The following is an 18,283-nucleotide window of genomic DNA, read 5'->3' on the forward strand; positions in this document are numbered from 1 at the left end:
TCGTAAGTCCAGTCACTTTATATACACTTCATAATATCTTCTCAGATTTTTTTTCAATATAGAAGAATATATCTTCGTCCTATCTTAACATATTTTCCGTTATCTTGGCTAATATATTATGTCATTTCTCATCGTTGGTCAAATTTGATATATAGTGTCCTTTTTCTTTGCATATGTAACAAACTATTGATTGTTCATATTGTTCTTTCCTTGATCTGCTTTAAGTTCTTCGACTTGACTTATCAAATCTTCAAACAAATATTTCGTCGGTGGGTGGGCTGCTTCTTTCAACAGTAAGGCTTGGGAAGTCTCGCTATACGTGTTTGGTTGTTTCATTTGGATGTAGACCGAGATGTAAACCGGTTTTTTGGCATTTTCTCGAGATTTTGTCATTAGTATTTTCCGATTTTTTTGCACAGTAATGCGTTATAGCAATGCCCGAAATCTTATTTCGGCCGAAAATACTAGAAATATGCCGGAAATCGCCGTTTTTGCACATTTTCATTTGACTTTTTCCTTATATTTTCTTAACATGTTCTTATTTTCGAAAATCCTGAATGATAGAGAGATGCCCAATGGTAAAACTTCAAATTAATTCGCTGGAGGACGGAATCAAGTAAAGCAGGGCCAAATTTGGAGGTTATTGGATCACTCGTTGACCAAAAATGGTCAAAAAACGGTGAAAATCTTTAAAAAAGTGGATTTTTGTCAAATTTTTGCATTTTTTTGACTTTTTAGCTTAAAATCTCGCTTGAAAGACTGACTTTTGAATTGTATTTTTTTGCTTGACCATGAAGCCCAATCCAATTCATACGAGTTAGACTAAAAATGACGATTTCTAACTCAAACTGGGCATTCCTGCATAGCCCATGTCTGATATATACGACATTGGCACTTAAAGGGTTAAGTAACATCGGCTCACAAGTGTGAAAGCCATATTATGAAGTACACATGTAATTTTCGATATTCCAAAACATAAGCGAGACAAAGAATTTGAACACTGTGTTGATTTGGATTTGTTTTTATATATATTTATGAAAAAATAAAGAAATTTATAGAAAGAGTATTTTGAAAATTACAAACGAGTTACATTGCCAGCTTCATCGGTAACCATAATTGATGGGATGATGTCTTTTTTATCGGGGGTGTGTTCAGTATCTGGGGCGTGTTTAGTAGCTAGGGAGTGTTTAGTATCTGGGGCATGCTTAGGGGTGGACTGTCCAACTTCATGAACATCAGGGATAGTGGTTTGCATACCTGTAGTGGGTTTTAAAACTTTGTCCACATCAGGGACATCATCAGGGACATCGTCAGGGCTATTACTAGTAGCTTTGATATGTTCTGGGGCTACTTTTATATTGGCACTTGCTGTGGCCAATGTACTCGCACGTCGAATGGTAGTTTTAGTGGTGTTGACATCACTGTGTACGTCTTTTAAGATTTTATCCATTCGTTTGACGTTTCCAGAGCTGTCATGAATGGCATCCACTTCAGAATTAGAAACTGACTTGTTTTTGTCAGTAGCGATAGAGCTGCTAGGAATAGCTTCCAGGTTCTTGCGGTTATTTTGACTCTGACTTGCTTTTCGGCCACGCCATCGTCCACAAATTGAGAAACAGCCAAATAATCTGAAGCCTCTCTTAGATTTTTTTGATTTTTCATCCTCCAGTTCGCAAATGGTTGCTTCAAGGGAGACCTAAAATGAAGAAGCGTTTTGAATTTTATTTGTCAACTTATAAAGTTTCAAAACTAGGCCAAGCTAAATAAATATATAAATATCGTAAAGGGCGGGTCTAACTTTCTTAAGACGACACTCAACAGTCGCATTCGTGGTATGTGCTTTTTATGTTTAGATACCTTGATCGCCAGATATATCGTCAATTTGTCCTTTTACTGCAAATACTGTTTACCCTGAAACGGGAGGAGGAGTAGGCACTGAACCTTATTCTCTTCCTCGACCAGCTAGATTAATGACCATTTTACCCCTGAAGGATTTTGTCAAGAAGTAACAAACTTACCTTCTCCTTATCAACATTGCTCAGGTTGACTTCTAATTCCCTTATTTTCTCATTGGTCGCTTTTAATTCGTTTTTCTAAAGTTAGAAAATAAAAAAAAAGACTTACAGTATGTGGCCCCCAAAACGGCGATCAAATTTGAAATTTCTCTCAAATCTAGAAGAAAACAGATTTTACAAAAATTTTTGCTGCATGAAAACCTTTAACATCTCTACTTTATTTCCTGGAAGTTCTTTTTCAAAATTTTCAATTTCAACAATATTTTTCAATCACTTAAAGATAGGTAGCTTTTTTCTAATGGCCCCCAAAACGGAGGTTTGAAATTTTACCGATTTCTCGAGATATCTTTAAGATATGAATACAAAATTTTTACCATAGTTTTGAAATATGATTTAGAGGGTTTTGGGCATAAATTTATTTGATAAAATTTTTACAGTATACCCCTGGTTGTCAAAATGCAGGCTTGGGGCCCCCAAAACGGAGGTGTAGTTAAAATCAAATTATTAAGCCCAGTTGGTAATAGGGGGAAAAAATATGAACATATTTGTGTTTTCCCTTAAATTTACGACCCGATGGATGTAAAATTTATGATTTTTATGAAATATTTCAAGATTTTCGATATTGCAAAGTCCAAACTGAAAATTTAGAAATTTTCAAAATGACAATTTTGATTTAACAACTTCTTAATCAAGTTTTTGAAAACAAATCTCTTTTGAAAATAGTTCCATTCATGTATGGAATAAGCTGTGAAAATTTTAGAAAAAAAGCTTAACTGAAACTGAAAATATTAAGCTTTAAAGATATTTTTCTCCTATATTTTGCAAAAAAATGACAGAATTTGCCGTTTTTGCTGATTCAGCGAAAAATTTTATATACAATGCTAATTTTTTGTTATAAACTAGAAACTCAAGGTGATAGGAATAGAATTCCAAGATTTTTTGCTTTTTCTCATATTTAGAATTTTCGGTTTTGTCAATGCTGATTTTAGGGTTCCAAAATACTGGTTGACCTTCAAGATGCTATATCTTTTACCCAGCCTCTAAAGTCACAGATGTATTTGCATTTTCTGAACGGCATTAGGTGTAGAAAGTTTCCTATACCCCGTTTAACTTATTTTCAATATCCAAGGAGCTAGAGTGAGTTATATGCAATTTTTATCTAATTTTGGCGTTAAAATATTTCCTTTAGACGCAAATATGTTATTTTGAATCTGTCTCAAACCAGCAAAAACATGCTCATTTTTAAGTATAACCATCATTCTTTCAAAATAAACAAAAATCGTTTAATTCTGATAAATCTACAAGTCAGAATCTTCATTTTAATGAAAACCTCCGTTTTGGGGGCCGTCTCCGTTTTGGGGGCCGTCTCCGTTTTGGGGGCCATATACTTTATTTACTTAGATTTACTTATTCCGGTAAGTTACTTCTCAGAATTACGTTTATCTAAAGTAATATTCTAGTGCAGTCTACAAAGTTTTCCGTCTCGATGGATTTCCTTCTCAGTGAAGAACAAATAGAGTTAAACTATAAATTCTGCGAAATTTGAAGAGGCTTGCTTACACATTTTTTTATAAGAACAAACTATATAAGAACATAAGGCTTCCATGGCCAAATTGTTGAGAAAAAGTTAAGAACATTTTAAGGCTTTACGGACAAAATTGCTTAAAAAATGGTGAAAATAAGAACATGTTAAGAACATTTTTAGGTTTAAAACTCAAAAAGTTAAGAACATTTGAAGGCTTCAAAAGTTTTGAATGTTTGGTTGTAACTCTTACCTGTTTCTCAATGACCTGATCTTTTTCGTCCGCTTTCACCAACTCCTGTTTAAGCTCACAAATTTTACCGTTGGCAGTTTCTAAATCCGCATCTTTCTCTGTGAGAGCAGCTTCATTTTCGCCCTCTTGTTTTTTGAGAAGCACTGTGAGAGTTTCAATTCGATCATTTAAAGAAGTGATCTTCTCCTCTTTTGATTGGAGCACATTTTTGACCTCCTATAGAAAGAATAGTAATGAAATTTGTCAATTCCACCCAACCTACTGGTAAATCTGTTGTGAAACTATGTAATGATTCGGTTTGCCAGTACCAGATGAAAACGGCTCTTTTTCGCACTAAGTGATGAAAATAAAAAGTCGCGTGGCAGGCTAGAGATAGGCTATGATTAGGTCGACTTAATTTTTTCTGATGCGATTTTTTTCAGGAGTGAGTTTTCTCCTATATTCACACCTCCTTATCAAGTAAAACGCGCCTTACCTCAATCTTATCGTCGCTTTTTTTTTTGGCATCTCGAGCGTCATTTAATTCATTGTCACGAGTGGCTAATTCTTCAGTCAGTTCTTTTTGAAAATTCTTCAAAAACTGGCCTTGAAATTTTAAAGTGTCGCGGCACTCTGCGTTCTTCTCCCTTAGGGATGAAACTTCTGTTTCTAAGCCCTAAACATAAAAGGAGAGTTGTTGTTGTTGTTGTTGTCTAAACGTTTTTGAATGAACGATCAAATTAATTAACTAGTTTGTTTTGTTTTTCGGGATAATTAGTTTTCTTTGACGTACCCTCTTTCTTCTTAAACTCGTCTACAATACGAGTGAAGCCCTAAAATAGCTGTTGTTTCATTTTGGAAAATTCTAAAACAAAATTAAAAGAAACTTCAAATTTAAAAAATATGAAATGTCATAAAAGGCGTCAAACTTCCTACCTTAATTTTGGTCTCGTTCTCGTCCTTGTATTTTTCGAACTCAACTGCTTTTTCTTCGATTTGGACATTTAAATCGTTAATTTTTACATCTTTTTGCTTAATTTTAGCAGCACAATCGCGTACTCTTCGTCTTTGCTGTAAAATGATCTGCGATTAGAGAATAAGGGGATATTTAATACCAAAAACCCATCAGTAACAAATTGATGAAATCAAATAATTAACTTGCATTATTGTTTTTTCTGCACTGAAAAACAAAACTATTCCTCTGAGAGTTTGCGTTTCATTTGAGGGACTTCAAGAAATATGACGAAGTCAGTACAATAACAATAGTCATAATTCGAAACCAAATACAGACTAGGAATGTAGAATGACACCATCTTTCAATAAACATTGAAATATCAGAAGAAAGATACACGTGGTGGGGAACGAATACCAAATAATAAAATCAAGACCGAAGTCTGAGATAAGCCACGTAATTAAGTAAAAATAAAAAGTAACAATTTCTACCCATTAACGTACCTGCTTTTGATCATTTAAACGGGTTTCATACTGCTCAAGCCGTTTTCCTTTTGCTTTCAAGCAAAGTTGGGAATTGCTGGTGTCACTTGTTTGGAGGACACTTGACGCCCTTCGGTTCAAGATTGTGGACGCCCTAGGCTGCAAAATTGAAGACTCTCTTATATGTAATTGTGTGGACGACTTCATGTGTGTCGAGTCTCTTTTCTTCAGAATCATGTTTGCGGTCCTTGCTTGCATTATCATTGATTCCCGCGGAGTGAGCGCAATTTCTGATTCTTTGCGCTTGAAAACTGAGTTGTTAGTTCGAGCCTGTATTTGGCTCGATTCCTTGGCCTTTAAGGCCGTTTCTGAGGACGACGACTGGTCACGGTCCATGACCGTCTGGACGTTTGGTTATTCCGTATGTATCCGAATCCTTCGATGAGTTCTCGTCAATCAAAAACAATATCAAAGTAGTTTCGTCTGATCCAATACCAATGAATGAATTCGATCTGGTGATAACCAAACGATGCCAAATCAATATCAAAAAATTCGATCCAAAACGATAAACATCAATTAGCGTGTGACTTACTTTCTTGTCGCAGTGTTGTCGAATCACTCTTTGAAGTGTTATTTGATAGAATTTTATTGGTTGAAATTTCTAATTGACGTCAAGTATACAATTTTACTGTTTGACGTCAAATCAAAAGTTTATAGTCGTTGGAATGGCATGGCATTGGCGAGGTTTGGTTCTAACGGTGAAGGTGGCTAGATTTTCTTGTCTTAGACTCTGACCGACTGAGGAGCATGCGAGATTAGCTGTCTGTGATCTTTTGGAGTGTTTCAAATCATTTCAACATTCCAAACAATCTCTTAGAGCCACTTGCATCACTTTTTTGGACCTACCCTGGAGGTCCTTTAAATTAACCGATTTTCGTGTGTCAGCTAATTGTCTCGTTTTACCATGACAATGACTCCGTTAAGTGCAATGAATCCTGTTGCAACCTCTGATTAAATCCGCATGACAATAGACATGTATATTTTTGGGGTTTGCTTATATTTTTAACTAGTTTTCCTATATTCGTTCCCCTTTTTTCTTGGGCAGACGTACGTACAATAAAATAATTATTTTCTTAATGCAAATAAACTACATGTTTAATTACATTCAAGGTCAAAAAGTATCCGCAGTATCCGCATCAGTCATTTTCTGTTTAATAACACACTTCTTCGACTTCTTTACACCTTTTGCTTTCTCAACCTCTTTCACTGTGTTATTTTTTTCTGTAAGTAAAGTCCACGAAGTCCTACAAATTCTTCAATTGGTAACGATTCTAATTCGTCTTTAAATTTGCCAAGACCCAATGAAAAATACTTATGAGTGCTTGGATAGTTACTGAAATCATATAATCCCTCGTATTGCTTCATATCATCAGTTTGTATAAGCTAATGAATCTGTATCCGTGAATTAAAGTTTCGATCGATCATTGGTGTATAGCACTTTGATGTGAAAATGAAAATGAAAAAACCCAACTCCAAACAAGTTTTCGAGAATTTAGTACCAGTAAGAGAAATGATGTTAAAGCTGGTTAAAAACTTATTATAGGGTTAGGCCATGCCTAAATAAATAAACAAATTAACAAAGGCCAAACAAATAAACAAACAAATGAATAAACAAACAAACAAACAAACAAATGAATAAACAAATAACAATGATAAGGTTTGATCATATTATATCACTGGCCCAAATGATTAAATGGTCAACATTGATGATGAAACTCCAGAACAGGTTAAAGCTGTTATTTCTATAGAATCCACCTATGATATGAAACTCTATATGATTTGTTAAACATACCTATCTTCTTGCGAGAGTATCTAAAAGGAAATTTGCATGAACTATCTTAGATGCTTTCCTCATACTGATCTATCCTGCCGTTTTGGGAAGGTTTTTAGCTTTAATGATAAGAACTTGAACACCATAGCTATAAATGAATCGAGTTCCTCCTTCCATTCACCTTCCAGGATTCACGAAAGCTTTTTTTCTCTCCTCTCTTCTTTTGAAATGCTGTATCCTCATTGGTTAGGGATTGTTACTATCTTCCAACACTATCTTTATTTTAGCTCAAATGTCAGAATGAAGTTTTTCCGAAGTTGCGGATGTTCAAAACGCCGCGAGAAGTCTTTCTATAGTTTGTGCAATGCGGTATTCCCCATCACAAACACAAAGAAAATATTACGAGTTTTTTTTTCGTCATATGCAATCAACTAAAGTGACAATTACAAGGGACCCTCAAAATGATATTAAAAAAGTTATCGAGTCTAAAGGAATAACGAACGTCCGAGTAAAAATCATGATCGATACAAGAGGGAGGGTGTTGGAAACTTTTTAGAGACTAAAAATTGCTTTTGAGGGTGTGGAAAAATGCTCCTGGGGTTAGTAATAAAGTTACGCTCAAAGTTCAGAAATCTCGTTTAGCGCTTCACAGAAGAATTATTTCCGCACTGTGAACAACATTTTTTTTTTCATTCAGTGTGAAGCTCTGACTTGCCTAAGGCTCAAACCTCTTGATTCTCAGCATAATTCATTAAGTCAATATTTTTGTAACATATTGTCCTAGACATGCTACATTATTTTATAGGTTTCAATTATATTCTTATACACCTCTAAGGCATTTTGATAGCTAGAAGATTTTAACACAAATTGTAAATTTATAAACGTATTTTAATTTATTTTGATAATTGTATTCTTTGAGAAAATACTATAGTTTTATATACAGTAATGTAAAATCATCAATACCTTTGTTGCAATTAGTTGATGGACGAGAACCTGAAAAGAAGAAGAAATAAATCATTTACGAATTTGATAAGTTTTTTCAGAATTCATGATATGCACCACTGCAATGTCTTCTATGGACCCAACAGCTGATTGGTTGGAAGTGACGTATTACAACCAATCAGCTATTGGGTCCGCAATAGAATGTCAGAAGACGTGCAATGGTGCATATCATGAATAAAGAATGACCAGTAGTGAAAGTTTCGCCAACATTCGTACCTTCGTTATTTGTAAGAGAAAAAATCTTCTTGAGCACTTGTATGCTGTATCTTTATAAGAAACCTCTACGAAAATTTCCCTTGAAGATAAATAGACCTTTTCATAAATTACGTTACGAATATCACTTTCCTCGTTCTGAAATTATTGCCATGGTAATTAACTCCCAGCGGATTTTATTAAAACTACTTCCTATTCATAATACTCTAGGCGCTGGGGAAACTTTCGTATGCAAATCACTGCGTACAGTTGAAACCTTTTGATTCGTGTTATGTATGGTCTAAAGTTTCTAAAAATTTTGGTCCCGTTCCCGAGGGCGGTGGCACCAACCCTGGAAACGCCCTTTTGGGCGTAAAAAATCGTTGCTTGGGTGGTTCCGCCAAAAGTGGTCATACTATATACCAATCGACGCGAAACTTTATACTGATTTAAAAAAAGGTTAACCTTATGGGCAAAAAGATCAAGTGTTCAAAAGTTATAAGCATTTGAAATATCAAAGGTAAACGTGTCAGGCAAACATGTTGTTGTGAAAAAATATTTTATTAAAATAATAATTAAATAAGTGTTTACAAATTTTTTTCTATATACAACTTTGTTCGAACTATATACTTATTGTATGTCTAATTACGTGTCGGCGTATCATAGAATTCTATTTATTAGGTCAATTTCAGTTCAAGTTAAAGCTTTTATTGGCTTTTTAGATATCCTCATTCGTGGAATTGAAAATTTCAAAATTTTGCAGTTATTACAGAATTACATTACGAAGTTCTTATCTTAGTCTTTGAAATATTTTGTAAAAATGTTTTGAAATACTGAAGTACTCAGTCAAGTCAATAAATAAACAAGGTAATTTTTAAATAAAGAATAATATTGGTTGACTAGTTTTCAAAAGTAAAATCACCTGACATAAGGATTTTTGCAAGAGTCAGACTTACAGTTACAGTATTTGCAACACGACAATTCATGTTTTCGGCAGGAGCAGACTGTTTCCTTTGCACACTTAACACATTTACATGGCATAGGAAAGTCTTCTGGTAAAATATCAGTGACTATTTGAGGAATAATATCCTCACAATCAACATCTTCCTCCTCCATCTTGTACCCAAAGTTTAACGGGCCGATATCCATCTCTGCCAAAAAAGGAGCACGCAACCAGATAAATGCTTGCAGGAACGCCCATTTGATGTGAAAGTAGATACTGGAAGATGTTGAGGGCAGCCTTTCAAGGTTTATCTCAGTAGCCTTTTTGTAGTAAACAAAATTTCGAAGGCTATCGAACGTCTTGAAGTTAACATCTTTGGAGACACACCGAATCAGAAAACCCTCCGCGTTCTTCGAGCACACGTCGATTAATAATCTCAGACTGACCGAAGGCAATTAAACCAGAGAAGTTTCCCGTTGAAGCCATTTTTAATGCAGTGCCAACTTTGCTTTGCTCTCGCTCTCAAATGAATAAAATGTTTAATGAACGTTTCATTTAGATTAGAAGACTTAAGTTTTGACGGAGAATAGCAACAAATTCAATGCGAAAAAAAAACAAATTATAGTTTGCAAAATTCAAGCTAGACTAACTCATTCTTTGTTGTCTGTTGTTATCATCCTCTGGTGAATGTGAAACATCATTCGGTCATCAGCTTCTTCATGATTGCACCTTAAGGACTCGATATCATGTGGCGGGTTGACGGAGCATACTTTGATGCAAGCGGTGATGTTTTCTTCGCCGGCTCCACCTAAATAAACAGGTGTGTCGTTTATATAATTTTCTTGCACCCACTTGATAAAAGCTTGTTGGAACCGCATCTTATTCTCGGAAGATGATCAAAATCGATCCATGTCAACAGGGAGGTGTTGTTTCACGTTTATTATGTGTGTTTCTATGGGGTCTTGTTTGCTTCGCTGATTGCGCTCACTCTGTTTAATGCTACATCTCCAGTAGACATCAAATACTATGTCGATTCTCCTTGATCCTTTTGAAAGTCTTGAGAACATCTTCCAAAAAACACCAAATAAGTCCTCGTAAGTGTCTAAACGCATCTTTTTCGTTGAAACTTTTCGAGCGTACGCCATAAAATCGATGACTACGGCAGTTGGCAGGTCAGACTGTTGTAGTTCCGTAGGATGTGGTTTCTCTAGACGATCTTTTAACGCCCTAGTGAGCTCTGACTTCGGAGACTTTTCAGGTAAAATGACGTTGAAACAATTTCGTGTTTGAGGAGCCTTGAGACGTCAAGATTTTGCAATCGGGAATAATCGATCATTCGAAGAAAGTGAATAGTCTCCTTGTTTACGTCAGGGGTGTCCAGTTCTTGCTTTTTCTCTTGGATTTTCTGGTCTTAAGAATTTTGTCAAATAGCTTCACAACTTTTTTCTGTAAACGTTCTTTGACAAATTTGCAGTATGCTGCCTCCTCGCCCTTTAATAACAAATAAATAATGTCGTACCTGAAGGTATTATGATAGACGAAGGGTACTAGGGTATTTAAAATATTCTTTAAGAGTATTTTATATGAAATGAGGCAAGGTAAAACGATTAAAGAATAATTGATACCTTTTTGACACATGTCAACAGAAATGAAGATGACTCGGCTTCAAGAGTAGCACCGGTTGCAAGGTTTCTTATTGATTTCAACTCGAGATCAAAAGGATTGCCACGACTGTTTCACTTTTCTTGGTGGAGAACTCGTGATGTAATGAATATTCATCTTCCTCATTAACGCCGGAAAATTTTCGAAGCAAATTGGAGTGGTTGGACTTTTCGTGCTTTATCAGATCCCATTTACATACTTCATTTCGTCTCTTTATACCAATTATTCCGGATGAATTTTTGGCTTGTTTGTTGTATTGTGATTCCAACGCTTGATCCATGGGTACTGCACTGACTTTGCGGTTTGATAGTTTTGCAACAAAACCACCCTGAACGAAATCTTCATGAATTAGTGGAACTTTGGTGACATGAGTTAGACTGTCTTCGAAATAGATAGGCAAACAACGTTTGTAATTTGTGCGGTCGAATGCAAACACAAGTGGTATTGCACGTTGTACGGCGGAAAGTTCTTCTTCCAGTTTCCTTCTCGATGGGATCGCTTAAGGTCACGTAAAGCTGGGTAGATGGTGCTGAGAAAGGTATTCCAAAGAGCAAACTGATGGCTACTTTGTGTACCATTGGATTGGAAGGTTTCAAACTCTTTCGAGGATGCTTCAATTTCAACTTACCATCTTTCTTGCAAAACTAGTTAATACTACACAAAATTCAAATTCCTCTTCAGCGTAAGGAGACATTTCCATTCGTTAAGAAAAAGAACATTTTAGATAAAAAGATCAATGGTTCAATTATGATTCAAATAAATAATTCAATTATCGTGAAATAAATAGAAACAAAAAAGTGTTAAGAAAAAGGTGTTAATCTATAATGGGCTTTTCCAGAAAAATTCTTACCCAAACTGTTGTGGATACTCATTTTTCGAAGTATCGAACCCCCTGGATATCCAACTTTATTAGTAAAGACCCCCCTGAATATCCACTCTTAAAAAATGCTCAATCCCCTGGATATCCTCTCTTATGAAGATGCTTACCCCTGGATATCGTATTTTTTTTACTTGAAAAGACACTTTAACCCCTGGATATCCGCTCCCTTGTAGATATTTAACCCCCCTGGATATCCACTTTTGAACAAAAATGGTTAACCCCCTTGGATATCCGATATCCTCAACAGGGGGACGCGGACTATTTCTGGAAAAGCCCAATATCTGCTCTTTTGAGTCATTAATGACGTTTAAATGGCTAATACGAGTAGATAATGCTTTAAACTACCCTTCCACATTCAAACGTTAATAACTTTTGAGAACTTGATTTTATTGCCCATAACGTTAACCTTTTTTTAAATCAGTATAAAATTTCGCGTCGATTGGTATATAATATGTTCACTTTTTGCGAAACCACCCAACCAACAATTTTTTACGCCCAAAAGGGCGTTCCCAGGTTTGGTGCCACCGCCCACAGGAACGGGACCAAACTTTTTAGAAACTTTAGACCATACATAACACGAATCAAAAGGTTTCAACTGTACGCAATGATTTGCATACGAAAGTTTCCCCAGCGCCTGGAGTATAAAACAATCATTGAATGTCTCAAGAGACATAATCACCATGATAATTGCTTGAATACGAGGCAAGTGATGTTCGTGACGTAATTTATGAAAAGGTCTTTTCACCATTGTAATTGTGATTGTTTTTCCTTCCATTTTACAGATAAAAAGAAATAAAACATAAATTACCTTTTCTCCGAAAGCGACACAACCAACATAACTTGTCGGAGTTTGCAGCAGTAGATTGAAATCCTACATGAGGCGGCACTCTCCGGAAGGATTGAATATTTGCAGGATACCATTCATCAATCATGACTTGACTCATTTTACATAGACAATACAGAAGTTTATAGGGGATAGGTGAGTGAGGTAATTAATTTTTTCCAAACTCTCGGGACTCAAAAAAGTTTTTTTTGGCCATTTGACATGTTCAAGACTTTGAAGAAAGAAGCTTCATCATTTGTGTTTATCGAATAATCATGGGCTCCGGGTCCAGAAGTAATCCGGGGGTAGTTTTACAACATTGTGTATAGCGTCAATATCCCCGGATCTCCTTGGTGCAAGTAGGTATTACCCCCTGGAAACCCTATGAATGAAGCCCTAGTTGATCACGAGCTTGTTCATAAACCATATAACTAATCGAACAAGCAGGAACGACTTTCAGCATGTTTGGTACAATACCACGATATAAACCACGAATACCATGAGTCTTGACGATGTCACGGAAGGAGTTGCTCATTGTAATGAATTCATTTGAACCTTTCAGCTCTGGTTTGATTGCTATGAAAAAATGGAGGAATTTGAGATACACCTGTTTTTTATACAAAGAAAATGGAATGCGGTAAATTACTTCAATTTTTAGGTAACTTTGATCCTACAGGGAGTGAAAAATAATTTTATGAGAACTCTTTAACTCCAAAATCCACAAAGATTTTAACCCTATCCGTACTAGGCCCTAGTAGGGGTGGATTAAACTAGGGGTTCTGTACCAACACACCTCTCAAGTTTTGATCTAGTTGGGTTTTTTGGACTTACCTGGAGGTCCTATAAATTAACCGTTGTCCGTTCGTCCGTTCGTTCGTCTGTTACCAGCTTTTCTCGAGATTGGCTCATTAGTTTTTTCTGATTTTTGGCACAAAGATGCAAAATGGCAATGTCCAAAATTTGACAGAACCTGATTTTCGAAAAACATTTTTTTTCCGGCCGAAAATGTCGGAATATGCCGGAAAAACTGTTTTTTTGGTATTTTCTCGAGATTTTATTATTAGTTTTTTCTGATTTTTTGCTCAAAGATGCGTATTAACAATGCCCAAAACATGGCCGAGTCCGATTTTTGAGAAAAAAAATTTCCAGCCGAAAATGCCGGAAATATGCCGGAAATCGCCGTTTTTCTGGATTTTCATTGGACTTTTTCCTTATAATTAGTTGTTTTTTCATTCAAAAACATTATTAATAGCAATGCCCACCATCGAGCATGTTTCAATTTTCAATGAAATTGATTTTTGAAGCCGGAACTATTTAAAAATCGCCGGAACAACCTATTTTCGCCGGAAAGACAGTATTTCTTGAATTTCTCGAGCCGTACTTTATATTTTTTTATGAAATTTTGCACACTAATGCAAAATGACAATACCTAAAATGTGACGGAGCCCGATTTTCGAAAAACATTTTTTTCCGGCCGAAAATGCCGGAAATATCCCTCTCCCCTGTCAACAATCAATGATGAAATTAATACGTTATGCATTTTTGCTAAACGCTATGTTTTCTGACTGATTGTTTTCATCTTTCTCTTTATTGATATCTAACTTTCATCATCAGGTAGGTCCATTCAGCATCTAGCTTGTTTAATTGAAATTTGGCACACAAGTTCCTTGTCACAAAAATTCCTCAGTACTTCCTTTGTTCTATCAAAAAGCCTATTATAAGGAAAGTACATATTTTATACTTACTTTCAGCTTGAAGGTTCGTTCTAATCAATGCGAACGGATAACAAACAGCCATGGAACACAGGCTTGACATTCCACCAGCTAACAATGTAGAGGTGAAAGATGGGCGTTGAGGCTTGACCGCAAAACTGTTTAACCAATTCTGTTTCATTGTCTAAAAATGGATAAAGTAAAGAATTTGAATCACATGCTAAAATTTAAATTCTTAAATTTTTAGGTTTTTTTTTTAGAAGATGGTCCACTCGGTCCACTCTCCTTTCTATTGATTACTTCCTCCCTTTCAAGGCCTTTCTCTGGTCAAATCCTTTCTTCCATTGAATGATGCGAGAAAAAAATTATTATTCATCAAATAGTCCGATGACTTGTCTCTTTTGATAAACAATCCAATTTCAAAGTCCCATCTAAGTCAAATTTACACTTTTGTGGTGAAAACTGGGGTAGTGTGATTTATCGAAAAATTCTTGTACTATCTCCCTGAATAATCAATAACCTTACCTCATAAATGCAGAGGTCGATTCCAGCATTAGGGACGATACCAATCAAACTAGGAATGATACCCTTATAAAATCCACGCCAACCAATTTCGCGTTTCAATTTTTTGGTACAATCGTAAAAGTTTTTATAGACACCTGTTTTTGCCACTGCCATCCGAGTCCTTATAACCTGAGATTGAAAATTTGAGAGAATGGTTATAACGACGAAGATTACCGTACTTACAATACAAAAGTTTGCTCAACGATCAAATGAAAACATTACCACCAAAAAAGAAATTTCCAAATAATTCGAGAGACGAACCAAGCTGGTCGGTTAAAAAAAATCTCTACGAGAAGTTTTTCGTGAATAAAGCGCCAGCTTGGTTTTGTCTTTTTTCAAACTGGCTGAACCGCAGGACTATCCTTAATTTTTGTCATGTTTGTGCTTTTGATTTTCGAGGGAACATGAACATGATATTCACAAAATAACACTATCCAATTGAAGGGTTTTATATATTTTGGCAGAAGTAGCTGTGTTATGTTATCTGTTAACCACCTAACAAAGTAGAGTTCTTCAAAATGTCAAAACAAACGTACCTCCATTGGGTAGATGGATGTTTGTGCAATAATACCAGCGATTGACCCAGCAACAAATCGTTGGTACATTTCCAAATCGCTTTCTCCTTGACCAATCAATAATTTCATCTATGGAATAAATTGGAAATTCTCTCTAATTCAAATAATCCAATTAAATGGAATTTTATGTAATTCGGATCAAGACATCTTTTCCTAAAATATTGGGCCTATGATCGAACCAGAGATTGCAATAGCCCCCTAAAATCCCTTGTTTAAGTCTTACGTGGTTTTATTGTTTATTTTATTCTTTTGGTTTTCAGGTGTCATGGCGAATGTAAATCGTAAAGACAACCAAAACAACCAGTCATCAACTGCCTATTGATACAACCTATGTATGTGGCAGAGTATGTATTTCATCACCGAGTCCATCCAAAAGCCAATATGACACCGGTTACTGGGTGGTTTGGCAACCACTCTAGTTTACCCCTGGCAATATCACTTAGTGCCTTGCGGGAGGAAAAAATATGATTTTTATTTCATGTCGTATTTTTTTCACAGAAACAGATGGGGAGGAAATCGGACTGCTAAATCAAAAGACGTTACCTGTTCAAATGTCAACAATCGAATCGCAGATTCGGGTCCAACTTTCATACAATTGATGAAATTACCTCTCCACAATGAACGAAGACCACCTTCTTTGATGGTACACTTCAATACTCCATAAATTGGAATCCTCTCTTTTCCTATGCCAGCAGACGCCTAAGTAGAAAGAAAAAAATTGTAGAGATTCTTCTGGGTTTGGTGGCTTAATGGACCTATTGTGATGCCGGTTCAGGTGGCCACCACACCCTTTCTTTAATTAGTATTTCTGAAAGAACAATTTATACTCAACTAGAGTTTGATTGGTGTTTTTTATATAATTCATTTAAATTTATATAATTTTTATATTATTCTAGAGGTGGTGGAAATATCTCATAATGTGATTGTTACATGGCTATATAAAATTAATTTGGTCGAAATGTATTTCAAATTTTTTTAAAGAGGCCCCAGTAGTGTTTTTGATTATGATTTAAGCATATTGAATATTTTAGAGTTTACCTGCAATAAAATTTTGATTCGATCGAGAGGCGCGGTTGTAGTCCTTGACACTGGAAAGTGAAGAAAATTACATTCAATTTATACGACCTCGAAGGCTGGGACTGAAACTAACTCGTCTTTGTCACTGCAAGCGTTTCCATAGTTTCCATAAATATAAGATGTCTCATGGAACACAGAATGATAGGCTAAGGGCTCTAAGTGTAAGTTTTTCCCTATGGGACAATTGCAATTCCAATATAGCAGACTTTACCATGTTGGAAAATATTATTAGGTTTCAAGTTTAAGTTATCAATAATACAGGGAAATCGGACAAAAGTACCGCCCTCTACTCACCTAATCCGCCAAGTCCGCCCGCCATCAACTGTTTCCAAACCATCCAAACTAAATTTTGTTCAGAAGTTGTGATTTGGTCGTCAATTACATCAATTGATTGATTTGTTATCAAGTCATCCTGAAAGAAATGCAAAATTATTTTTAGGTTCAAGAAAATTGGCATTAATTTTGTTGGAAAATCAAAGAAACAATGCTGCTTTTTCTCTATTTATCTCTCTAATTAGCGCCTCGATTTCTAATAATCACTGAAATAGAATCAGGAGTTACAGGGCGGTGTGTTCCGCTATAGAATAATAAAGCCCTGATTGTCTTTTAAAGTTTAGCAGAGGACTGAGAAAGTACTCTCGCCTCATCTGAAAAATATTTTACCTTCAATAAAACTTTCACATGTGTTTTTGATGCAGGAACTTTCTCGTCCTCGACAGGTTTATGTTTTTCAACTGCAACTTTTGATTCATTTTGATGATCCGCTGCTTCATTGTTGCCATTAACTTGATCAGACCAATAACCAAAACATCGTTTGAATTCTTGTTGAACGTATTTGCATTTGTCATAAATCCCTTCATACCAAGACATTTTTACCGCAAACAACAAGAAATCCACACATAAAAAGGCAAGACGTTAAAGACCAAAAGACAAAAGATAAAAAACTCTCACACTGAAAGCTGCGACGCATGTGTTTCAATTCAATTGACGTCATTTTCATCATTTTTTAGAATTTGACGTCACAAAAATATTTTAGCGAAATTGACACGTGACCTTTATGCAAAGCGAAGATTACCATGGTAACATTAGTAACACGATGATGCAAAACTTGGTTCTTACAATTAAGAAGTAAAACACCTTTTCGACCGTAGCCGCCAATTGCCGCGCGGGTATTTTCATTGTCCGTTTTACCACCCTAAAACCATCCCAGTCTTTTTTTCGCACCTAAAGACGATAGAAAAAAGTCTCAAAGAAGGATTAGATTGAGTTTAGGTTGGTAAAAAGTGGCACGCGACTACGGTCGGAAAGGTGTATTAAAAGATTTCTTATTGTCTAATTCGAACTTCTATAATTTGAAAATTTCTTTAATTTGAGCTAAAACATTGAAGCCCTCAGATAACAGTAGTGTAAAATGCTCTCTATAACTCGAATCTTTCTCTGATTCGTTTAAAATTCTTAGTCTCTTAAAGATCGAATTAGAGAGAGAGAGAGGTGTAATTCGAAAATTAATTTTTCAAAGAACTGAAATATCATATGTATATTAAAAAAAAATTCGTGGTTTATCATGACTTTGATTACTATCCTAATTTTGTGAAAAAAGAAAGTTAGCTTGAAAGAGGCTCCCCCAGTGGACCCTAAATTCACGTATTCACGCACAAATTTTTGCCAATTCACGTATTCACGTATGAAAAAACCCGTTTTCACGTTCACACGCTAATTTTGCTTTAAATTTTTTGGTTAAACTTTTGTGCTTGACCTTTTATGACCTCTATATTTTACCTTTTCTTATATCTATCATTTTTATCAGCGTGAAGTTGCA

General features: G+C 35.5%; 1 protein-coding gene and 1 long non-coding RNA gene across 2 annotated transcripts; both read right to left on the reverse strand.

Moving 5' to 3' along the window:
* Positions 1–3,723: 3,723 nt before the first annotated feature.
* On the reverse strand, positions 3,724–4,834 carry LOC136810435 (uncharacterized). Its single transcript, XR_010847106.1, has 3 exons — positions 4,706–4,834; positions 4,266–4,445; positions 3,724–4,006 (listed from the first exon to the last, which is right to left on the reverse strand). It is a non-coding gene; the product is annotated as an uncharacterized lncRNA (long non-coding RNA).
* A 7,708-nt stretch (positions 4,835–12,542) lies between these two features.
* Positions 12,543–17,542, reverse strand: LOC136810436 (calcium-binding mitochondrial carrier protein SCaMC-2-like). The gene is made up of 8 exons (XM_067066998.1): positions 17,128–17,542; positions 16,759–16,876; positions 16,426–16,475; positions 15,931–16,086; positions 15,349–15,456; positions 14,774–14,941; positions 14,282–14,432; positions 12,543–13,112 (listed from the first exon to the last, which is right to left on the reverse strand). The coding sequence occupies exons 1-8, from the start codon at positions 17,332–17,334 to the stop codon at positions 12,919–12,921; spliced, it is 1,152 nt and encodes a 383-aa protein (XP_066923099.1). The 5' UTR covers positions 17,335–17,542; the 3' UTR covers positions 12,543–12,918.
* Between the last annotated feature and the right edge of the window lie 741 nt (positions 17,543–18,283).

Source organism: Clytia hemisphaerica, unplaced genomic scaffold, assembly GCF_902728285.1.
Source record: "Clytia hemisphaerica strain Z4C2 unplaced genomic scaffold, Clytia hemisphaerica genome assembly, whole genome shotgun sequence".
NCBI classification, from domain to species: domain Eukaryota; kingdom Metazoa; phylum Cnidaria; class Hydrozoa; order Leptothecata; family Clytiidae; genus Clytia; species Clytia hemisphaerica.

Coding starts and splice junctions, on each gene's coding strand:
- LOC136810436 (XM_067066998.1), bottom strand. CDS start 17,334: ATGTCTTGGTATGAAGGGATTTATGACAAATGCAAATACGTTCAACAA. Junction 16,877..17,127: donor ATGTGAAAGTTTTATTGAAG/GTAAAATATTTT, acceptor CATTTCTTTCAG/GATGACTTGATAACAAATCA. Junction 15,457..15,930: donor GATTGTTGACATTTGAACAG/GTAACGTCTTTT, acceptor TTTATTCCATAG/ATGAAATTATTGATTGGTCA.